Source organism: Haliaeetus leucocephalus, unplaced genomic scaffold (assembly GCF_000737465.1).
Source record: "Haliaeetus leucocephalus isolate CR32 unplaced genomic scaffold, Haliaeetus_leucocephalus-4.0 Scaffold178, whole genome shotgun sequence".
In the NCBI taxonomy this organism is placed as follows: Eukaryota; Metazoa; Chordata; class Aves; order Accipitriformes; family Accipitridae; genus Haliaeetus; species Haliaeetus leucocephalus.
This window is the reverse complement of record NW_010972614.1, coordinates 164,706-189,673: the sequence shown is the minus strand read 5'-3', so window position 1 is coordinate 189,673 and position 24,968 is coordinate 164,706. Positions and strand designations below refer to the sequence as shown.

The window sequence follows — 24,968 nt, the reverse complement described above, 5'->3', positions numbered from 1 at the left end:
GTCTTTTGTGAAAACAGCTCAACATGTATTGCAGTTTCAAGTTTTCACTGTAAACCTGTAGAAACAGAGATACGCAGATCAGATCTCCTTAATGCTCAGCCCTTAGAATTCCAGTTGTGTCTTCTAATGAGATCTGTTCTCTGCGATGTTGCTTGAGAATATGTAACGCTGTAAGCACATTTTAGTGGGGGGCCAACAGCCTCTGAATACTCATTCTGTTGATTATCAATCAAATCGGCTGGGCTTACACAGGGATCAAGGAACACCGCCTGCTATTTCCTCCAGGCCTGATTCTGAACTGCCATACACAAATGAGTACCAAAAAACTAATACATTTGCGCGAACAGAAATTAAGGGGAAATGGTAACATTCTCCATTGTTAGCATCGGAGTAGATTGTTACCCTGGCAGCAGCAATAGCAAGAAACATCATGTTGTATGCACCCCAATAAACATATCCTTTACTTTTTTCTTCTCATGTTTCACATGCTATTTTTCTAAACTATCACCTAACCACACTGGTAAGTATATTCCTTACTAACTGCTCTGATTTTATATTAACTTCTGCTGTCATATTACTAGGTTACTCCTGTTGGAACTTCACGTTATTTCCTTTTAAGCAAAAGATCACTATTGCCTGGTTTAGCAGATACAGCATATCTCTGACTCTCTTTATAAGAGAGTCACTACGGTATTTCTGAGTGGAGCTTCTTTGCCACCAAACCTGAAGTTCAACATATGCATGTCAAACAAACGACTGTAACCTAAACTTTGCTTGCTTGCACTTCTTTCTATTCAATACCGCTGGCTACAATTAAGTGATGTGTCTCAGGAAAGGGATGCCAATTCATTTCCTACCAGATCCTCTTTTCTATTACTCCATAGATCCTCCTCTAGCTTCTTTTATGGAAAAGCAGAACTGCAACTGTTTGAACTGTCCAGGGAAGAGGAGGTCTAAGGAAAGTGTAACTCTTTCTGAAATGACTGACTTGCTCCCAGCCCTAATTATTTCTGACTTTCTACCAACCTCTAGTAAAAAAAGTCCTCCTGTATATGTTAAAATAAGCAAGCAGCATAGTTTTTCACATGTATTCTGTCTTGTTTCCGTACTTTCAATTTTGAGTAGGTTGGCAAGATTAGAAATGTGGAAGATGGCCCAGTTCTGAAAGACACAGCAAAGAAAATGTTAGTGTGTTTTTGTCTATTAATAGAGAAATAGTAAACACTCTATCGCAGTTGCACATACAAAGAGAAATAAAAAAGTCTCTGCCCAGGAGTGTTGGCTGTCCAAATGTGTTATACCTTTATGGTTAAATAGAAAACAAAGTATCAAGGTGGTTGCTTTAATGCCTCCCACAGTAGCTTCAAAACATACTTCTGTCGTTAGAGGCAACATTATCAATAGATGGATCATTCATACAAATGGGGTCAGTCTGTTTGATTGACAACAAAATGATCTTTGAACTTCTTTGCCCACATCATTCACTCCATTCTGAATCACCAGCCTTGAACTTTCATCTTCCAAGAAAAAAAAACACATTTAAAAAGCAGTGAGGCATCCCAAATGTAAATGCTATTGAGTTATCAGACAATAAAGAAAAGGCTATTTCATCTTTTGACCACTAGATCAAACTTCAGGGCTTACAGAGGATCCTGCTATAATACCAAGACAGATGCTTCATTTTCTTTGTTGCTCTCTGGAATGGACTGGCTCCAGATGCTGCTTTCCACTGCAGCTAGAAGTCCACCTAAGAACCACCTCCCCTTCCAACCTCTAGACTTCACAGGGCAGGGGAGAAAAGCACTAACAGGAAGCAGAAAATCCTGCCCCACAGTGTCACTGGTGCTCAGATTGCTTTGGCTACATAAATAACTGATGAAAAACAGCTGCTTTATTCACATTATCTTTTACATTTTTCTTCCTGAAAAGTAATCTCCATGAGAGAAGGACAGTGTATTTACTTGGCTTATAATGAGACATCCTTTTGGATCATACTGTAGCTAAAAGTTTCTAATAAAGGAGAAAGAAAAAAACATATTCCAGAAGAGCTTAATGCAGCACAGTGGAATAACAGCAGTGTTTGTTGGTATCAAACAATACACTTTCTGGCACTAAACTCTTGCTTCTAAACTCCCTGAACTTTATCAGTTTTTATTGTGAAGTGTCATCTTGGCAGATGCCAAACAAAAGTAACCTTGTAAATACACTAGTTCCCTTGAAAATCCTTACCAACTGTGTTCTCAAGCTAAAAACCAGCTGATGACACAGGACCTCTTGACCATAAAGCACAGGTTAGGATACAGTTGCTTGGCAGAAGCAGGCTATCTGGGTCTGATGCAGCAGGGAATGCATCTCTAGGGATTAGCCTCTCCCTTTATGTGGGGAAAATCTGCTCAGCATGACCAAGAGGAGACAGAGAGGAGCTGAGAGAAAAAGCAGACACTGGTACACTACCAAAGGATTGTTCTTTTCCAGCAGACATAGTGCAAGAAGCCCACAAGAGGTCCTGCTGCACACAACTAGTACAAGGAAAGCCACCCAGTGACAGGGAGAATTCCCCAGAACAGAAGTCTTGGAAAATGAATGACATTTTGCATGTTATCCAAAAAAGTTCTTTTTAATGCTAGATCAAGTACCAGTTTCAGCTCTGTCAAGGAAGGCTGAAGAAAAAAAAAAATCCAACCCCCCCCCAAAACACATGGAGGCATAGGTTCTTGCTTGCTCTTTTAGAGATGACAGTTGTAAATAGGCTTTTGCGCATTATTGCATGCAACTGACTGTTCTTTTCAAGATGAGGCCATGAAGCTGTACCCAAGTAGGAGAAAAGGGAAATATTTGGATGATAAGGACAGATATTCTTGTGGGCTTAGCCAGACATCTAGATTCTTTTGGACAAGTTGGTTCATATGGGTCCGTAAGGCCCAGTTTTTGTCTCTGCACCACAAGAAGAAAGTGCACCACAAAGAAATAAGTAATGTTTGAGCCATTTATACAGGAGACTTTGATGTTGCTTCTGTCCCCATTAAGCACTGAGCATCTGTCAGCACTGAGCTGGGATTTTCAGTCCTGGCTGAACACTCAACTTGTAGAGTTAATGAGTTCTTGTCACTCCTCATTTCAGGGAGTTTGTGATGTTTCCTTCAGGAGCTGGTTAGCCATAGAAGAGTTGGTCATTTTCTCTCTCATTTGCTACAGATAGGTGTGAACGGCTGTTTCCAAGCCAACAGTTTAACAGTCTGACAGTAGCTCAGGGTGTTCAAAATTAAAGCTCAGCACAGTGGCTGCACCGAGTGATGGAGCAGAGGGTACAGTGCACAGTAAGACTTGTATCGCTCTAACGTCAAACATTGAGTTCATTAATGCCTACAGGAGCAGCCTGTGGCTTGCCCAGGGCTAGGGAGTTTGCATTCCCCTTTCAAGCCCTGCTGCCCAGCTAGTGTGCCAAGGCAGCAGCCACCTCCTCCGTAGCAATCACTCTGGTATGTGCTGCCTTTTCTTGGTGAGAAGCTGGCCCACGAGACAACACACAGAGCCCGCACTCTGGACCGAGGCTGCATAATGCTATTTTTCCTTTTATTTACAAAGGCTTCATTCCAACTGCATAAATAACAAATCCATTTCTAAACCAGGCTAGTAGTCAAACAGTGGAGGAGGGAAGGAGAGAAGTTATTTTTACAGGTAAGCTAACCCTTTGTTCAACCCTCTGGCTTTCCCTAGAACTAAAAATGTAAAAAAGCAAGTTAACAAGAATAGCAAACATTGCATCATGGAAGCTCATTTACTTACCTTATTATCATATCATCCTACTTCCAGAAGATGTGGAAGAGGAATGCACAATTTTCCCCAGCTTTTTGCATAAATTAAGTCCTGTCTATAAGCCTCAACAATGGTGGAAGGATGTAGAAGGGAAGATGAGAAAGACCTCACCTGATGAAAGCTGGGAGGTAAGTTTATGAACTGCAGAAGCAGTCTCCTCCTTTCAAAGTTAGCCTCTTCGTTCTCCTCCACCCTAACTCAGTGAATGGGAGAGGAGAGGAATCCTCCTCCACTGTCAGGGCTCAAGGCCCTCGTGATGGTGCTCATGGAATATGTAACTTGGTGACTTCTAGCACCTTGTACCAACAAACAGGCTGTAGTTAAGGACAGTATCCCCGTTGATGAAGGTTAGTTCAGCATGTTCTTACAGAATTAAAAAATTAAATACTTCTCTGAAAAGGCATGGACAGAACATAAAAACCAGCTTACCTGAAAACTGAAAAGATGCAGTGCAACAAACAGATATATTTGTTCTTACTTCTTTTCTTTTTTAAATAACAGTGGCAGGATAATTGCAAATACCTTTTTTGCCAGGTATATGGTTTTGCTTAGTGATTTTGCATCCAGGGTATTCTACAGCTACAGGTTCTTTTTTTCCCCATCAGATTCTTCCTAGGATAAATAGAGTGACTAAGCATTCAGAGCTACTACAAACTTATTAGATGTGTAACACAGTGAACTACTTCACAGTCATAAACATAATCCATAAAGCAAACACACAGGGAGACTGTTTTGTTCACAGCTGTACTTGAAAAGAAGCCTCATCTTTTTTTCTTTTGGGCATCTTCCTATTTCAAAGTGGATTGTGTTCTCCATTGTTACCCTTTTTAAAAAAAGCAATTATAAAAATGACTTAATAAAAACATGTTTTTGTATTTCAACACAGTTTGTACAACAGTTTCTCAAAGACTATTCTAGAAAAGTCAGCTTGATCAACCTAGTATAAGAAGGTGGTCAAGTATGGAAAATTAGAGTAACAAAACTCTATAGTAAAAATAACAGGGTCTTTAGCATGTAGTGGTTAGTTGTAAACAACTGAAAGAAAAAACCTCCCTAGAAGTTGTAAAATAGTCCAAGCTACATAGCTACTGTATTTTTGTAGCAGGTGTGTTTGCTACCACAGCCTTGATTTTTATTATTTTATATTTTTTAAATAACTTACAATAATAGTGAGTTTGCCTACCAGCAGCCAACTCAAAAACATAATGGAAAAAGAAAAAAACCACAGCCACCGTTACAGTGGTGGGGAGAAACTTTCCCCAGCAGCCAATTTGTTGTGCCCAGTCCTTTCCCTTCTTAGTAATCCCGATCAGACAAAGTTCCTGGCTATATTCAGCTTCTTAGGAATAGAAGTTCTCCAATGCAGACTTGGGTTTCACTGAAAGGAATGGTGATTTTTTTTTTTCCCCTCCATAATCTACTAGCAACCCTGCAAGTCCTTGTAGCAGCAAGCTGGAGCAAAAGGAAGGGGAAAAATATTCCATCCAGGTGTGAAATGATTCATAGGCAGCATCTGAGCTCTTCAAAGGATTATGTCAGCACTGTCCTCAATCAATACTTAAGCCTGAATAACAGCCGAATGGGCTGTGTTTTTATCTCATCTGTCAGATGTGAGAAGCTGCCTGTTTGTTCTTGAGTTAACTTCTTTCATCTTTGCTGACACAATATCACAACTGACTGCATGGACATCACTTTGAATAACACTCGGTTTTAAGAAAAATAAACCAAGCCATGCCCCTTGGTAATCCACATAAAGTAGCAACAGCAGACACAGCAGCCATCTTGTGCACTAGACTCTGCCCAGAAGCGCTGACCTGAAAGGAAGAGGGAAACGTAAATAAGTAAAGACAATCATTAGCATGATGTAAATCTTCTCAGACAGCTTCAGAGTGCCTCAGATAAGGATCCTGTGAAACTGAGGTTCACGTTATCACAGATTTTCAAGTTCAGACTCTTTGTCTGTCCATTTTGCCACCCTGTGCAATGTGGAGTGTCTGTGCACTGGTGTGAGTAACTCTCCCTTTCTGTCCTCTCCCCAAAATAACTGGGATTTATCAGATGGAATTGTTATATCCCCTTGTGATATCCCAGGAAAAACTAACACGGCCTGAGGAGAATCCTTAGGGTTGTGGTATACAGTTGTCTCTCTGCAGTGCTGCAGAGTGGATCACAAGAGTTGGGCTGTTATATACGTGGGTACCTTTAGGTGTTAATGTACCAGCTGCCTGCAACAGTGACAAGAACACATAACTAATGGTCAGTTCCTTGGGATATCAGTAGTTTTAAGACTAAAGTGGATGGCGTAGGGGTGAAAACACAGACTATTCATACACCTGCTTAATTCTGTGTCTCCCTCTATGCACCCGATTAGCTTTGTCTGCTGCCATGAATCCAACTTAAAAAAACAAACCAAAAATGTTGATTGGCAAAGCACGAGGTAAAACACTGCCATAATGGTTCATGTATCCTTCCACAATTAGTAAAATGAAAGAGTTGGTGAGGCTATGTTGAACCAGCAGTAGAAGAAAGCCAAAACCAGGATTTTGCTTAAATTTGTTTTTCCCAGCCTGGACTCTGAATTGTTACCCATTTCATGAATGTGTTTGCCCCAGAGTGTTCTTTGTGCAAGCCTCATTCCTGTCTGAAAGGGTAGGTGCATAAAAGGATGCAATAGCTGCAAAAACATCTGCTTGGAAACCAGAGTGCTCTGTATGGTACTTGTGAGGAAGTAGAGATTTCTCTGAAGTTTAAAAAATATTTTTCCTACACTGAATAACACAAGAAATTAAGACACAAAATTACTTATTCTAATTCCCATCCCCTAAGGGAGAGAAGGCTTGAGGGGGGTTAAGATAAAGACTGACTGTTCTCTTTTTTCTAAGAGTCCCAGATTGGAGGGGGGATTTACAATGATGCTGTGCCCCATCTGTTGAAACATGTAGCGTGCCATTTGATTATAGCTGTTTGATGCTTGCTCTGTATCCCATTCTCTTTATTTATTGATGTGGGTAACCTCTGACACAAACCTTAGCGTCTTCCATCTGTCCTTTTCAATGTGATTCTCGGGACCTTCACTTTCATAGGAAGCCAAGTAAAGTGCTGCAATCAGAAGCAAATACAATGTTAGGCCTACTGGCGTTTTAAAATTTGCTCTCCCTAGAAAGCGGACTGAAGTTAAATGAAGCAGGCTTGTATTATCCATCCCTCAGATTAGGGTTCTAGAATCCCATTAGGAAGTATAGCATTGCTTATAATTACATCCAGACAATACTAACAAACAGTGCATGAGAACAAAGACTACCCTGGGGGGGGGGGAAACAACTAGCAAAAGCACAAGAGTGGAAGAAAACACTCAAAAGAAAGAACTAAGCCCAGGGATATGGTGCTTTGTAAGCAATCAGCGAAGTCCCTGTTTTCTTTCTCAAGCAGCACCCCTTAGTGTAAAGCATCCTGAAAGTCCATATGAATACACTTCAGATGATATTTACAGGGACCACATATCCAATCAGTTTTTAATCCCATTTCAGAGAAAAGGATAATGTCAATTCTCACAGACCACGTGCACATAAAAAGACATATCTTATTTTCTCTCATTTGTAAAGGAGAAGCGTTTTTTACTTGCCAGACAGAGATGTCTCAGGACAAAGTCTTTCTTTCCTGTGAGGAAGCAATAACTTAACATTGAAAGAGACTAAGCAGTAGCCAGTGACACCACACCTGCAGGAAGTCCAGAGCTCCTTACCATCATCACTGAAGACTGGGACAGTGAGCAAGTACTGCAGAATCTTCCGATCCCTTTCAAAAGGACACTCCACTTGCTTCCACATCATAAATTCACTGACTTGTTTTGCCAATTCCCAAAATTTCTGTCAGAATAGAAGAGAAAACAGAAGAGGTGCTACATATTAAACAGTAGAATTTACCCTGAACATTTTTTCAAAAGAGAGAAGGAGCTTCGTTTCAAGTCCAAGGCTTGGATTCTCCCTGGCTTTTAAGCTAGAATTGAACATGATCTGACTCAACTCAGCTTCTAACTTTTGCATTTCTGTTTCAAACTGGGATGCGTTCCCACTCCTCCACCATGGTAAAATTGTTGTAATATATGAATATAAATAGCAGATCATGATCTGCACCCAGTTTCTTTTCAAGGAGCTGATAACTCTCCTTATGCCCAACTTTTCACTTCGATGATGCTCATGCTTGTCTGTTTCACAGTGAAATATTTAGTAATTTTCATATCAAAAGTCTGTAGATGCTTAATACTGACATTTCAAAATCCAGATACTCCATTTTAGTTAGTTAATCTGAAATGCTCAATTTTCTTGCTGGAAATTTATGCCATTCCCTATGTAGTGTGTTGATGTCATTCACTGACAAACTCTTTCAGTTAAGGTTTAACATGCCCCAAGTGCACATGGAATCCTTAAGTAAAAGGACATTCCAGATAATCACATAGTCTAGCTTTAGAACCAGGCTAATTAAAGCCAATGACTACAAGTGAAATGCACTGTAATTTCATGCAAATGACCCAGGCTTCTTGAAAGCACCAGAAAACAAATCATTGGCTAATCCACACTGTCGGATAACAAGCGTGAAATTGGAGGCAGAAGAACTACTGAAAGACAAGGGACTCAAAACTCCTTCACTGCTGCTCTATCACATGTTTCTTCAGAGACAATCTGTGACTTACAGTTACGAAAATACTGCATATATATCTTGAAAAAGGATGAACTTGGCTTTCACACGTGGAATTCAAAAAAAAGCTCTAAAATACTAATTTGAATGATTTTGTTGTTAAGTATAATAAACCTGTGAGTCGAAATGTTTAGATGAATTTGAGCACTGGGAAAAAGTTCTGACTTTTTTCCCCACTAAAAAATTGTGAATATTGAAAGGGTTTCTAGAAGCATTCCATCTTCAATAAAACTGCTTTTTCCTGACTACCTCCCAGCTCCTGTGAGAATTAACAGATACACTCAAATTCCAGTCTAATCTTGCTCTCCCAGAATTCAGTGGAAGCTGAACCATGATCTGCTTCAGTTTTCTGTTACAGGGGCTGACCCTGTATCAATAACACACTCAATGCTCTACTTACTTCAAAATTGACATGACCATTTGGAAGACGATTGGCACAACCCTCATTGAGGAAGTAAATATCTTTGATCAAGAGGCTGAAGAAAGGTATTACAATCTAAAGAAAGAACAACATTATTCTCAGTCTGGTCCTGAATCAAAACATAAATGCTCTACAGAGAAAAATAAAAGGAAGTCAGGTGTACAAAAGGTAAGCAAAATACCAAAGGGCTAAGATCTGTATAATACCTCTCTCTCTTTCATGACACAGAAATGTTGCATTCACTACATTTTAAAATACATGATGTTTCTCTATAAAGAAAGTCTTCCCTTGGATGGTAAGCTAATCCCTATAGTTGTATTTCCACCTTTGTGCCAAACTGCTTCCATTACCTTGAACTCTTCTTGGCATGTAGCTCCCATAATTAAAGTACCTGTTGGCACTCTACTGCTTGTCAACTGTGTCTATAAGGCATGTTTAGAACAACAATATGCCTAACTAATTTAATTTCTATGTCATGTCCCTCTTGTTTTCACTTTCTCATTCTTCCTTGTAGATTCCAGAACATAAGAGCTCAGAGGTGCCTACTTACACATAATTCCTAAAAGGTATCTTAGTGCAGCTCTCTCTCTTGACAGGGACTTGCTTGGTAAATGAGGGGAGATGCACATTAAAGCACAGCATGGAAAATCTGGGGCTAGCAGCGCAAATGTCTTTTGAACTACAATTCCATGAGCTCATGCAAGAAAATGAACTTCATCATTGACTGGTTCAAAATGAAGCATTGCCTGCCAACTAAACAAATCAAAGTATTTTTCTTTGGAGAATGCAGGATCATTCTTAAAATGATTGTATTTTAATTTGCATCTTACAAAAATTTTCACAGCTGCACATCCCTGTTGCAACTGGGGATAAGACAAATATCACTTATCACTATTTCCATGGAAGACTTCACTGCACCATTTAGTTATCTGTAAGTTCTTTCTCTGAAGTCTTAAAACTCACTTTTCTCTGAAAAGAAGCATCTTACGTTTAAACTTCTGGTACTTTGAATGATATGTGAACAGACCCTTAGGACTCAGAAAAAAATCCCTGTTTTTATTTACACATATATAACAACAATATAGACCAGCAGACTGCACATGGATTTGCTTCATCCTGCCCCATAGTTTATATGAGCACCAAGGTCAGGTTTATTAAACACAGCATGATGTCCTAATATTATAAGCAGTTGATGAGCAACTGCTTCTAAGCCGGGAGCAACTAGGAAGCTATTTGGTTCCTTTCCACAAGAAACACAATTGAGATTCTGCATTAAAGTGTGACGAAATCCAGTTTATTTCTCAAAAGTTATTTTATTTTAAAGAGTAAAGAAAGATGCCACCTCTGTTAATGCATAGTTCATAGCCACTCTTGAATCTGGAAGGTGGATTTCAACCCACTGCATTACACAAACACCTGATTCACCTCACCATTTCTACTAAAAAACTCCAGAGTATATTTAAAGCTCATCTAAAGACTGTACCCAGGAAGGGGACTCCACAGAATCTAGACAGAAGCTCTGTCTAGATTTGCGTTTTAAAGTACCTTTTCTGAGTAAATTTTAAAGCTTTTTCCACCCTAAACCATAAACCATTTAAAAATTAGCACAAGTAGCAGCTATAAGAACAAATTACTAGCAACGTCCTTTCAGTCCTTAGCCTTTCCATCTGTATTACTGGTTTGTGAGATAAAGTTCTCTGTCAAAAAAGAAATGAGCTGAGGCAATGTACTTATTTTATTTATATAATCAAAACAATCAATTATGTTTGCAGCTTTCAGTCAGCACCAAACTGAAGTGGCAGCCCTAAGATGGCCATTTTCATTGTGCCACCTGGTTTCCTCAAATATTCCATTTACTTTCTTGGTAGCTTACAGGTAATATTTAGACATTCCCAGTAAAGAGGGATTCAGTTTTGAGGCTTTTTATTCTTTTTAAAAGCCCAGCAGGGGTAGAGTTGCTGAGAATCAGAATACCAAGACAAAAGCTTACCATGCAACTTAACAAGCACATTTCATTTTTGCCCACTGCCAAGTCATTTGTAAACATACCTTCTCTCTGTTGCTATGAGCTGTCAAAGACCTCTGAGCGGCTCCACGCAGAGCAGTTCGGTAATTATAAAAATTGCTAGAAGGGTCCATCTGATGCTACAAGGCATGAAAAAATGTAAGTAATGAGCCAGCGTCATCACCACACAAAATTCTTTTTCACTTGAGCAACTATTTTAAAAAGCAAGAGGTTTGCTGAACAGTACCACAAATATGGCCTTTCAGAGGACTGCAGTATCTCTTTATCTGTTCATTCAATCAGAAGAGAACCTTGTTTTAAAAAAATGTTCACTCAACACAAGGGATCCAATACAAGTCAGGGGCATGAGAGCAAAGGCAGGCTTCATGGACCTTCTTTCTCCCTCCACAAAGAAGATAGCTCAGCTTTAATTCAAAAGCCAAAATCATGAAACTAAGACAACAACAGGTCTTGGCACTAATATTCTGCTCTTCCTAGTATGCAGGTTTCTCAGAGCTGATTCAGTTGGAATGGCAAAGTAAGATCAGACACCTAAAGCTATTAGTGCCCCCACCTCATTGCTCCAAGACTGACTGTTGCACTTCAATGACTAGGATGACTGCACGGCTCACAAAGCACATCCTTAACCAGCAAAGTCCAGCCTGCATAATAAGGTTGAATGAAATAGGGCTGTAATCTTAAGAGCAACTTCCTGAGCTGTGCAGCCACCCTTGACACAACAAAGGCTATTTCCCACCCAAGAGTGGGGGAAGGAAGTGTGAGGTGGCTACAGCCAGCCAGTTTTAATCTATTGTCATAACACACGTCAAATCTCCTGATGATGTTAATAAATATTTCATGCTTGTGTCACGTACAAAACATTACTTTTCTTTATCTTACTAATAAATAACCTGAATTCTCCGATTATCATTTACAGCAGGATAATTAACTTGTTGGTAAATAATCTGTTGGGTAAATCACAAACTCATACACTGCTGCACCTACATGATCTTTGACAAAGGTCTCTACTACCTCAGGGTAATTGGCAATCAATCGGTTCAAGACAAATTTCTCTGAAAGCGCAAGGCAGCTGCCTTACAGCTGAACTTGATTTTCAAAGGCAAAACTGCATTAGGTCAATCCACACCATCCCTCTCAAATACATTTCCCTTTCAAGAGGTTACCTATATTTTTCATTTTTTTTTTAAATAATTCTTAGGAGTGGGGTTTGGGAATTAAAATAAAAATTACTTCAATTTCCTTCTTCCAAATCAAAAGAGCACAAGTCAGCTGAACCATTCTTATTACATCTTCTATAATTTCCATTAAGGCACAAGCATACTAAATTAAATATGTCACAATGAAGCCAAACTCGCATTTTAGAGCGGGTAAAAGTAAAATGCTATTAACAGCCACATGACCAAATATTGGCCAAACTTACCTCAAGAATATAAAATTTGGCTGTCTTCACTTTTGCCCAAGTTTTCTTTAACCGAGACACAGGACTCATGTTCATGCCGGCTTGATATGAGAGACACAAATTGTTGGAGTATTTAAAAAAAAAGTCTTTAAAGTAGCCAAGGCTAGTAAGTATTTCTAAAGCAAAGGAGCTATTAACAATAACAAATACTTTCAATGGAGCTACTCAGAAATCAGACTCATTTTCTTGAAATTCCAACATTAAAAACAACTTTGGAAACAAAATCAACATCTTTTACACAATGAAGGCTCTAAAAAAAATGCTCTGACATTATTTAATGTGGTTTTGGTAAAATATGAATATACAGTAGAAAAGTGCAAATGAGTTTTCTCAACATCTCTTACATATTTCATTGAAAACTACACATATCTATGAAGTTTTCACATTTCAAATTAAAGAAACATTCCCAATATTTTCCTATGAGATATAAAAAAGGTGTGGAATTTTTAAACCACTAGGATATTTATGGTGTGACAGAAATGATGGAAGACATCAATCCTCCATATTACAGGAAGAGTTTCTATTCCAATTTAGCACTGAAGTTGGTTTCAAAAAGTGGGGATTTAGATCTCTCAACAGTTGCAATGAAAACTTTGTTTTTCTGTAATTTACACTATGGCAGTAAATAATTTCTTACATACATAAGACTACAATAACGTTGAGCAATTCACCAGTTCCCCTCCCAACTTCACACTGCTGAGCTGCTAAGCAGCACACTTTTTTTATGAAGGACCACGCTTCCTTTATCTGGATTCAAACAAGGACAAAATGTCTCAGGACATATACTCACAAATAATAGCCATTAAGGAGTTAAAGTTGCCGATGTTAAAACATTCCCGTGCCACATCAATGAAATATTCTATCACTCTTGCTCTGTACTTCTTCTTCACAGGCTGCAAGAGATGCCATTGGAGTGTTACACTCAGCAGGAAACAGAGCACTCCGACCCATCCCCAAAAGAAACAACACCCCTGTTAAAAGTCTTTTCTACATGTACCACAACTTCACACTATGGTTTACATATAGAGGAAGCCGCACTATTGTGTTCAAAAACCCTCAGGACAGCAAAGACAACCCAGATACCGGGCAGGTAGACAGCAAGGATAACAGGTAAAGAGGCTCTGCCAAGAAGAAGGGTACGAAGAACAATAGAGCAGAGAAAGCGGTCAGCACAGAAGAGAGAAAAGATGCCTCCATTCACAAGGGGCATTCAGAGGAGAGAAGGGCAGGCCAGACGCATTCCTGTGCCAAGAGGGGCTAACCCAGCATAACATCACCACAGTGTCACATTAACAAGGCTGAGGCACGAGTACGATGCTGAAAACACGGCACTTCAGCCCTGCGCTGACTTCAGCCACATGTGAAAAAGTACAGAGCTGAGAGAATGAAAAAGCAAAGGGCACTCTGAAGGGGCACCAAACCTGAGAAGGCTTCACAGTTTTAGACAACTAGACTAAAAAAACCCCAAACAACCTCTTAGCAGGAAAAAGTCCTTGCTCACCATACAGATTTCAGTTGCAACCAAGTAACTGAGCCTGTTAAACCATTCCACATAGGCTTCCAGATTCCGGGTCTTCTTTTGATCTCTGTAGCAGCTCTGCAGACAGAAGAAAAATAACAACCTTTAGTGTCATCTTAAATCTTTTCCCTGAGACACACCTTTTGGCTTTCTGCCCTGCCATCCCCAAACACTGTCAAGTAACCAGGAATAACTCAATTACCCAAAATGACAAAAAGCGTAGAGGGAAAGCAGCAGTGATAGTATTTGAGCATGTATAACTTCTTCCTGAGCTGCTGGCTCAGTAAAGCACTCAAGCAGGCGTGTGGAATCCATCACCTGCTGTAAGTCCTACCAGGTTGCTTTAAGAACTTAGGATAGACTTATGCAAACAATCAAAGCTAAGTAGCTGCTTAAAGCTTCCCTGAATATGAGCACTGTTTCAGTCCTCACTCCTGTCCCATTGATATGCCCTCTGCAAGTGCAGAAGGAACACAGAGGCCAGCCCACTCCAAAGGCAGAGTTGTTGATGACAAATTAACATACCGCACCCTAACTTTGGGAGACCAGCTCTACCATTTTGATTGGGTTCTCCCTTTCCAAACCAGTGCTATTTGTTCTGCAGTGTCTTGGGATGACTCCCACACCACATTTCAGGGCTGCCTAAAAAGGGGTAGACAGCAGTTTTAGTGATCTCTACCTACAAAATAATTTTTGGACACTGCCTGACTGAACATCAAATTGTAAACTTGAGTCATTCTATTCTGTTTATCAGTTTTAGGGAGGACAGTAATTCAAGTTTTAACTGCCTAACTTTAGCACAGTTTATTTACAGAGCATAAGTCATCTTGAAAGCAGCACTTAAGGAGATGACAACTCTGGCACGGTTAGCTAAAAACCAGTCTTTGCCCCTCATCCCACATGGATCTAGAGCTCACTGCTCCCTTTCTGTGATGGGTGCTCTACCTGCAAATTGCCCTACTTGCCAGTTTGCTGCAAAGAGTTCAGTTTACTAAAAAGGAAGAACAGATGTTGAAAATGAGTAATGCAAAAGCCGAAATTAAACTCATTTTTTTTCCAACTGTAGACTGCATAGGTAGCCTGGAAAAAGAACATTCACAGGATTAAGTTCTCCCTTAAATCAGAAAAAACAGCAAATGTGTTAATTTAAGTCAATTTGTTGGCTGAGTTCTGGAGCTCCAGGTGTTGTCCTCCAGGAAGAAAAAGCATCAACAAAATTTTTAAGAGGAATACTAAAGCATTTTCACCACAAAGCTTGTTTCTGCTGGTCCTTATTTATTGCTGGACCTCACTTCCAGCTCATGGGGCACCTGAGCTCCAGGATGTTAAATGCCACATTTGAGAGCCGCTCCAGATCTGGTCCAATTACCTTGTCATTATCGAAAGGATCCTTTTGCACAAACGCCTGGACAAATTCTTCTGGTCCAATATAATTGAGCCTCTCCTAAATAAAGCACACAAGCAGCCAAGTCATATCCTATGTTAACCTGCATTTCAAAAAGAGGGGAAGGATGAAATCATACCCAAAGTATAACAACTCACAAGCTCTATGTGTGTCAGCTGCTGAGCTAACACATAGGGATCATTGCAGACTGTGATTATGTCCCTCTGGATGGACTGGGGCTTGGTCTTTAGAACCGTGGGGCAGTCTGTGGACGTGGCATTAATTTTTGCAAGTACTTCCTCATACTGGCTAACAGTGGCGAGCTTCCGAATCAGGTTCTGGAGGAGCTGCTGTATGTTCTTCCAATACATCTGTCATGACATGAAACAATCGGGAGACATTTTCAAAATGTGAGAAGATAGTATTATAGTCTGCATGACACCAAAACAGATAGACGCTGATGCCTGTATTTGTTGTCAACTTAAGATACAGTCTACTATGTGAGTTTCTAATACTGGCATTTCATCAGACCAGAAGGAATCCAGCTGAGGATTTAAACACTGATTGTCTCACAGATTCAGTAGTGACCCGGTTAGCTCAAGGTACAGCAGAAAATACCTGCGCAATCTACTCCATGAAAAGTACCACCAATCACCGGACAAAATACAAGAAATGAAAATACTCCATCTTCTCCTGCTTAAGACCACAGAAAAAACAATATATGGTCATTCAATGATGAAAAAAGGGCCTGCTTCTCTATGGAGTAAATCAAGACCAGTTTCACTGAAGTGAGAGTTAAAACTTGCAGTAAATCTGAGAAAAAGGAGAAAACAATGAAACCTTGTAGGCCTTTCCATGTGGCGGTTTAAGTTAACAGGAGTGACAAATTTAAGTAGGAGCAGGATTTGACTCTTACGTAGATAGATCTATGTAACTGACCCCAAGGTGGTTACTTTTCCAAATTCCAGATACCATCCTAAAGCCATTAAAGCAAAACCTAAGTATCTGAAAAAAGGAGCACCCAAAACCTATTGGCAGCACAGTATAGTGTGATCAGTCCAAGGCAGGAATGTTTCCTGTATTCTAATGAATTTGTCATTCCCTCCAAAGCTGCCATTTGTATGGATTTCCAAATTTACTCAAATAAAACAGCACTACCTCAGGTCAGATTAGTTCTTGAAGTCAGTTCAACCAAGGCTGAATTTGTCTTGTAACTTGGTAAAGAACTGCTTTCTGCTTAGATGTATTTTGATTTTCTAGACAAATACACACAGCATAATTTTTCACCTAGGTAGGTGGGGAAAGAACAGAGAGATCCCAAACTTTTAAAGAAAAGGATCTACATTTTCCTCAGGAAGATGCAGAAGTATTACTTCAAGTGCTGCACTTCCATAAACAGGTGTTAGGTGACACACACACAGACTTGCATCACTGACCCATTCTCTTCCAAATTCATTGAAATTTCATGTAAGAGAACTTTATGAAGCATTTTCTTGCCCAGCTGGTAATCAACTGAGAATGAAAAAACATCAAAAGTACTCAGGATGAATTCTGGCTACTTATGGAAATCACATAATAATCAGTGGCTTACGCTTCAAAGCAAAAAAATAAACCCTGCCTGAATTTCTGGTTCATGTCAACCCAGAACCGACAACAAAAATCAGGGAGAAAATGGGTGAAGATACAAAGCTGAAAGACCTAATTCTGGTCAGTCTGCTTCTGTAGCTGGAAAACCCCAGAGAAAAGCAAGCTAGCACAGATACCTTCCAAACCAGAACAAGAAATCAGGGTTATTAGCCCACATCTGATCTAATAGCAGTTCAACATAACAAACATCCCTCTGTCCAGTGATGAGGTAAAACCCTCCCAGCACAAAAGGCAGAAGGAAATGCCAGTTTCCTCTCACACCTCCTAGAGGTACCTGAGCCCAAAAAACCAAAATCCCTCTGCTCTTTTGAGCCTCAGTCTCCTCTTGAGCAAAGAGGCAGTCACCTCGAGGCATTCTGTGCGAGGATAAGTACATAATGCACTTTGCACCCATGACAGGTATTTGCTGCTGGACCATTACTTAATCTCATGCATTTTTTTAATATCACATATAGAGATAGATATATATATATTTAACAACACACCAATGAACTCACAGAATAAGTCTTTTATCAATTAGCTATTAATTTGATTGTAGTATGGCTACCAGTCAGCCTAAACATATGGTCTTCCTCTAAATTAGGTTTACCCTTTCCACTTTGTCCCACAGTCTCATTTTTGATTCTATATTCACACTGACAATGCTAATATTTATTTCTATGTAAAAACCTCTGAGGATTGGACAGCACGGGAGAAAGTGATGGGACACTTCACCTCAAGGTCACCCCTTTGTGTCTGTCCTGCATGGATAGTGACTGGAAATACCATTACTACCTGCTAGATATGGAATATTGTATGTTAAATGAGTTTCCACAGTCAATCTCACTATATGATATCATGGGGGGAAAAAAAAAAAAAAAAAAAGAGGGGTCAGTGCAATGTTGGGCCGCACATGAAAAGACATTAGGATATAGGATGTGGCTTTGGTCTGACTGCATACACTCATCAAGTGTTTCACAGAAAAAGCCACTGATAAATGTTTATAGGGAACTAATCAGGAAATGGGAGGCAATGGCTGATGTGGAAGGTTTCAGAAGATATACCTTGAAAGAAAGGTCACTGAAGTGGTAAAAGGGACCAGAACAATCTAGAAATATCTCACGAGCATGATGACCTCTCAGGACACAGAGATGGAAAAAATGGAAGGCATGGAATTAAATTGAGGGAGAAGAGGAAAAAAAATAAACCCACCAAGGTTTTTCCAAAGATGGAGCAAAATGTTAGCATGGTGAATGGTTTTACTTGAACTCATACTGATAGATCTTAGCAGTACTGGAGCAAAATAATTCAGGAAGTGGAATAAGAAGCTACAAGTAGAAGAGCTGTAGTGAACAGGAATAGGAAACACTGCTTCATTTGTATCCTTCAAGGTAATGACTCACACAAATCCAAGCAATCTGTAGAAAAGCAAGGTCAAGGAATTTGCCATTTACTGTTCCAAGCAGTTCACAATAATTCAGATCAATTTACTGCAGTGCTTGCTTTCCCTTTGTCTTTCTAAAGGAAGCCTCAAAGTAAAAAAAAGCTCAAAGTTAGAACTAGAAAAGATCTATAGCTCGCTGCCAGAGTAAGATTGCTCCCTAGCACTCATTTTCTAGCAGTTTGTACATCTGCCTTTCCTCTCAATAGACTATTTCAGAAACTATTTCTATTGAATTTCCAGAAACTTCACTGTTCACAGCGCTTCCCTGTTGCTATTTCACTCTTGTATCCACCAGCTCAACTTCCCCCAGGCTAAACAGCACGCTCTCTCCTTTTGTGCCAGTAGGTATGTTTCAAGTAGGTATGAGTCCTCAATCTTTTTACTTTTCCTTGAACTGAACTTCAGTTCCCTATCTTCCTATTAAGAGTACCCAGAAACAAGGCAACAGTGCAGAAGCACTGTACAGGGAAAGGTGCCTCCAGGCACCCCCCCAGTGAAGGCAAACCTATTGCCTCTCTACAGTCCAAAGCCCTCTGTAGCTATCTTGCTGCGACTCTAAGCTTGCCCATCAAATTTGGTATCTTTTTCATCTGTATTCCATACTGCATCTCACTCTCTTGTCCCATCTTTTGGCCCTCCCCACTTTCACAACAAAATACAATCAAAATGTATTTCAGCTTCCAAATTCAGTTTAGGTTTGTTCTCTTCCATCCTTGTTTACAGACTCTCAAGATCTTTCCAGGCCTTTGGCAGCACTTGAAATTCCTCCCAGTATTGCTTACCTACATGCCTGTTAACATGCCATTTGCTGCCTCGGCCATATCATTATTCAAAAGCTTACATAAGGAACCAGCCCCTGAGGAACACTAGAAACACAATGCCATTTAGCGATTGCTCTTTGCGTTTATAGTTCTTCTAAATGCCAGTCCAGTGGCTTTTGTGATCTTAGCATGATGCCAGCTACACATGATCCGAGTACTGAAACCTTGTTAACTGCCTTTCCCCTAAGTGAATATAAGGCTTGGCTTTTGGCTGAGTTTATTTCGATACTTAGAAGACAAGCATCAGTTAAGCATCAAAACATTTCGTAATACCTCCATGAAACTTTAATTGCATCGGAGAACTGGGACTTAGAAAAAGGTCAAACGATTTCCTTGTGCACTCCATCCAGAACGGATGAATGAATATGACAGAATTCCTCTGAGTCCATTTCTGATGCTTTAAGCTCAAGACAGTTCTTCCTGGTCCACTTTTCCTTTAGAAACTTTTACCCAAACCTGATATAACTCTTCCGTTGACCTACAGGTCAGAGGCCCAATTCCAACATACCTTACTCACACAAATCGAAGAAATTATCAACATTGGTAGGGATTTCTCAGATATGCAAGGCTTCCCAGTGTCTTCTCTAGCTTCTTTCAAGCAGAATCACTAAAATGAAAAATACTAACACCCACCAAGTTGTGTCTGTCTGCACAATATGCAATTATATTATGGGGTTTTAGGGATGGAGTGAACCTTGCCTGTGCTTTGAAAAGGATCTGCTTATGCTGTGTGGTTTCTTCCTAGGCCTAGGTACCAGACAGAACTTTTTGCCTACCAGCACCTTCATAATAAGTTAGCTTAGCCACCTAGAGCCATACCATGTTATTAACAAACCTGCAATATCAAAGCATTAAAGGAATGCCTTTTTATCCAATAACTTTGTGCACAGACAACTTACCTCATCACCACTGGCTATTCTTTGTGCCAACTCCTTTAAGTTCCTCATCATTCTTTCATCTCGGAAATCATAAGGAAACGTCTCTGTCCATTCAGTCAACAACTGTAGGATTTTGGGCGCAATTTTTCGTATCCGGTTCTGTTTGAAAATGGTAAGGAAAAATGTTACATGTAACAGCAATACAGCATGTATCTAACCCAAAGGAAATAGAATTCCCTTCTGTAGGATACTGTGGAGCACAAGGGTACGAAGCTCAGTTAAATTTTTAAGCTTAATTTAATTCAGCATTGCATTATGAGGCCAGAGCCAATACCCATTGAAGCCAACGAAGAGACTCTTACTGGCTTAACTGACCTGGAAATTAGGCCCCAGGTAGGTGGAAATCTTAGCATGATTCCCCTCATTATCAGGAGCGTCTCAGTGCAAGACATCTATTAGTGTTTCCGTAACTTATGGCTAACTATCAACAATGAAAATGACAAGCTCCAGTTCTGCCAAGACTTGTGCATGCACTGTACCTTATAATGAGAAAGCAGTGGAATTATTCAACTATCCTAATTTAATTTGTATCATTTTCTGCCGGGGTGGAGGTTCTATCCAAATGTCCACATCCTGCCCCCTTTCAACTCTAGACATGACACACAAAACCCCATGCACTCCCATGCAAAGGGGCCGGCAATCTAAGCCACTCTGCAAAGACTGTAGCAGGAGCATAGCTTAAGCATGCGAGACAGGTCAGTGTAATTCCCACTGAAGTGCTTACTTCACGGTTACATCTTTCCAACATTTTGGCATTATACATCAAGATGTTCAGAACCCTGAAACAAAAGCAATCACTGCAGGGCTGGCGCAGGATACGTTATTAACAGCAAGCTCTTTTGTTTCAGGCCCATGTATTGGTAAAACAAACAGTGCAGAAGCAGCAACAGTCTTCATGGAGGACAGGCTGAGCAGTGTGGGAATTTCCCATGAATGTCAGTGAATAAAGGGTCAAATTCTAGTTGCCTGTATCAGGTTTTCCATCTGTTTAATCCTATTGAGGACTCTCTTGAGTAGGAACATTTTGCTGTGGGCAGGGCAGGGACATTTGACTGGAATTAACAGGAATCCCTGACAGTGAGGAATCTTACCTTGTCCAAGCCAGGCTCACTTAGTCTCTGCTGCTCAATGCACAGATGGCAGACTTTGGCCATGAGCTCATACGGATGCATGAACAGGCGTGAACTGAGAAGGAAGGTGAAGATGTATGTCCTCTGCAAACAAGAGGAAGACAGAGAAAGGGATAAATTACCACCAGTTTTATATTTTCTCAAAATGCGCTCCTGACAAATCAGTTCCCAATACTTTACTATCTGCACAAGAAAACTGCATGTGGCTGTACCAAGAGCTATTACTACAGCAGTAAGCATTTAATTTAACACTTGTCATTGCTCCAGAATCAGTGTTATAAATTCGTGCTTAAGCCAAGTTATGCAAGATTTAACCAAAACAAAGCAGGGCAGGGCTGGTTTAGCTCTCCTATTGCACATAGCCTTATTACAAGCTCAGTACCTGAAATTACTCAGAATAAAATTTCAGCTCATCTTCTCTTGCTCTACAGTAAATCTTTGCATGAGCCATTAGCAGATTACAGAACTCTTTCTAGCCCAGCAATGGAATAAAATTCATGCTGCAAGTCCAAGCTACTTAGAATACAAGAGAGAAGTCTTGTCTGCTTCCACATTGCTAGTGAAAGTAAATAGTCTTCAGAAAAAGAACAAAAAAAGATGCCAGTTGACCAGATTGTTGAGCTGACTCAATTTTGTCACATATACCACCTTTACTACACTGTGTTTGCCTGTCTGACCTCAGTAAACTGCACACTATGACCTGTACTTTCTTTAAGAATCCCCAAATACTGTTCATTTCTTATAGTATTGCTCGTCTCCTGGGTGAAAGTGGAGGGAACTACATAGCTTAATTTTACAGAATAAAAATTAGTAACTCATTCTGAGGTTACAAGAAGAGGCTCCTTATTTACTTTAATTTTCCATATATCATGATTTGAACTCATTGTGAGATAGATATTCAAAATATCCACTCCACTGCCCACATTGCCAGTAAAGTATCTATGGCACCCACAAGAAAGATTCTACAATGTTCTGGTTCCGGGGACTTGGAATAAATCATCATGTTTGACCAATCGGTGACTAAACTGCTACATGTTTAAAATTTTACATTAAGCATTAATGGATAAGCACTAGCTTAAACACAGTCCCGTGCTGCTGTTAAATCTGACCCAAGTTAAAAAACATCCTGTCTTGGAAATGTGAATAGATCTATGACAATAACAGAAACTGAATATAAGTGGAGTTATGTCTTCAGCAGGAGCCTTTCAGCAAGCAGAGATGCAGTTTCATCATCCCTCAGTCATCCCCAAATGCCCCCCCCGACCTTTTGATATCATTCTTCTTTTCTAAGAACTATATAAAATGTCTCAATGCACGGATGTGTTTAGACAGTCCAAAAATTTTCAGATGACAATTGTCCTGTTCTGACACCCAGCCTCTGCTGATTCCCAACAGTATAATACTAGCTCAACACTTCCATTGCTAATTGCAAGACACATGTGGACCTCACATGAACAATGGGAAATATGCATTAAAAAATATATTCATCCTGTCAAGCCGGTGGTCATGCCTTTCTCCTCAGCTTGCCTGACAGATTTTTAAGGATCAATGGTACATACAATCCATCAAACAGTAAGCCACACTAGGTACTTACTTCATAAATGAGTCACCAGGGTTGCACGCCTCACAACAGGAGTAATAAAGAATTAGACTTCCTAGGTTGAGTTACTGCATGCTGCACTCACATGAAGCATGTTTATCCTATCATTGCTAATTAGTCACTTGTACCCCTTCCTTAGCAATTTCATGTGACGCATTCTGCTTTTGCTGCACATACGAAAGTTCCCCTTTACGAGATGCACAAGGCCTAGCCATATAGTTTGCCGAGTGTATAGACTTACATCAGGATAGTAATCTACATTGGGTACCAAGTGCTGGATCAGAGCTTCCAGAGACCCAGACAGGAGGTTGTTCTCATGGTAATAGAGCCCTCCACAGTTGTCCTCTTTTGACTGATACAGGTTCCTGTTGTAGCCACTGCTGTCAAACACAGCTGCAAAGGGAGGTGTCTGTGGCATCCTTTCCTGAGGAGACACACAAGAGAGATATGGAATAATTACCAGAAGGTGCAATGTCAGAGGCTTCTGTGCTCCAGAGATAGTACTGCACTAGGAAGAAAACCCAGTGTCACACCCTGGGTTGCTTGCACACAGCAGTAAAGATTGTAATGTCTTCCAGCCCGTGCAGATTTCTCAGGAAAGGGCCGACACAGGCTCTCATCACTGCTTGCCTATCCCAGTTGCCAGGTGCTTCTTTTATATCTTGCTGTTTCTTCGCTAAATGACGGTAAGAGGTCAACGTTAAGAGTTAGAAGGAGCATACTAGAATCCTGAAAGCTTTTGGGGACATGGCGTAATGTTCGTTGACAACTTTGGGCAAATCCTGACAGTAGCTACCTAAGAGCAGCACGCTGATGGCGAAGTGTGTTCAGGCTGTCACGGGCTGACACAGCCCCAGTCAGCGCAGAGGAAGAGAGACTGAAGTGAAGCCCTGAAGATGTTACGTGTGAGGACAGTCTCCTTATGTGACGCGACAGCCATGTAACTGCAATCAAAAGCTCCAATTTCCCAACTCCACCCTGGTAAATCGGTGCTGGGTTTTTCCAATTACACTGTGACAGGTGTGACGCAGGCTAAAGCCTGACACTTCAGTGCATCTGTCTCCACCTACTCTCTGAGTGGCTCCACAGAAATTTGGAAAAATATGCCTGTGTCTAGGTGCTTACCAATGTTGTCCAAGTTCACCAATGATAACAAAGATGCGAGCAGTGTCAGAGATCTGTTAAACCCTCTCTCCAAATACTGTGACAATGTGAAAAATCCAGCCCTGTGTTTTCCAGCTTCAGATTTTCTTAATACTTAAGGAGTAACAAAGCAATTGGTCATCAGTCTGCATCTCAGTGCCTGTGGAATAAACATGTCTTACCAAGGAAGTGCCAGTGCTGCAGGCTGTTCCAGAGTAGTGGGTGGGCAGTGAGGGGGCTATGACTACCCAAGAACTCTTTCCGTGACACAGTATGTGAAAAGGCCAAAAGACAAAAATCTCTCTAATTACTTGAGAGTTGAATTATACCCTCCTTCCCTTTCCTCCCCCCTCCTCTGCCTTCTGGGAGTAGCAGTTCTCATCAGTTTAAGGAACCTGGGTTTTATAGCCTTGACTGTGAGCTAAGTTTGTGCCTGATTTAACCACAAATACGTGCTCGTTTTAACTCTACTACAGCAGTTACTGGGCTGTAAGTGCTAATGGGGCAGCCACATTTGGGGAGCGGACAGATCATATGCAAAAAGGTATCGCACACTGCTTCCCATCCTTCCCAAAACTGGGAAACATACAAAAACTGGGAGGCAAGGGAGATCAAATTGAGAAGATCATATCCACAGGCTGCTGTGCTTGTGTGTGACAGAGCATGTGTGCTTGCCTGAGAAAAGCATTAATGCCTCTGAGCCATCATTGTAAGTGCAGATGCCCTTGCTTTTCTTTTCATTGTATCAAATCCTATTTGGGAAAAGGCTCTTTAAAGCCACAGACCTCAGCGAACACCAGTCTGTGAAGGCACCCCATTTTGAGAACAACTAGTGATGTGACAGCCTGGAGATAAATAGCGTGCTGCCATCTGTGTGCCCTGCAATTCACAACAAAGCACTTTTCGGAGTGACCTCAGTGGAGATGAGAAGCTACTAAGTTACTAG

At 40.5% G+C, this 24,968-nt stretch overlaps 1 protein-coding gene across 3 annotated transcripts; it reads right to left on the bottom strand.

Moving 5' to 3' along the window:
* Positions 1-5,605: 5,605 nt before the first annotated feature.
* RASGEF1B (RasGEF domain family, member 1B) lies at positions 5,606-23,297 on the bottom strand. 3 transcript variants are annotated; one of them, XM_010564392.1, is made up of 14 exons: positions 23,121-23,297; positions 21,241-21,363; positions 20,111-20,248; positions 17,742-17,744; positions 15,479-15,691; positions 15,306-15,380; positions 13,919-14,014; positions 13,208-13,310; positions 12,379-12,458; positions 10,982-11,077; positions 8,912-9,007; positions 7,559-7,682; positions 6,843-6,915; positions 5,606-5,630 (listed from the first exon to the last, which is right to left on the bottom strand). In XM_010564392.1, the coding sequence occupies exons 1-14, from the start codon at positions 23,295-23,297 to the stop codon at positions 5,606-5,608; spliced, it is 1,422 nt and encodes a 473-aa protein (XP_010562694.1). The 3 variants fall into 3 exon arrangements, with proteins under 3 accessions (XP_010562694.1, XP_010562695.1, XP_010562696.1); XM_010564393.1 differs by lacking the exon at positions 17,742-17,744; XM_010564394.1 differs by lacking the exons at positions 17,742-17,744; positions 21,241-21,363.
* Between the last annotated feature and the right edge of the window lie 1,671 nt (positions 23,298-24,968).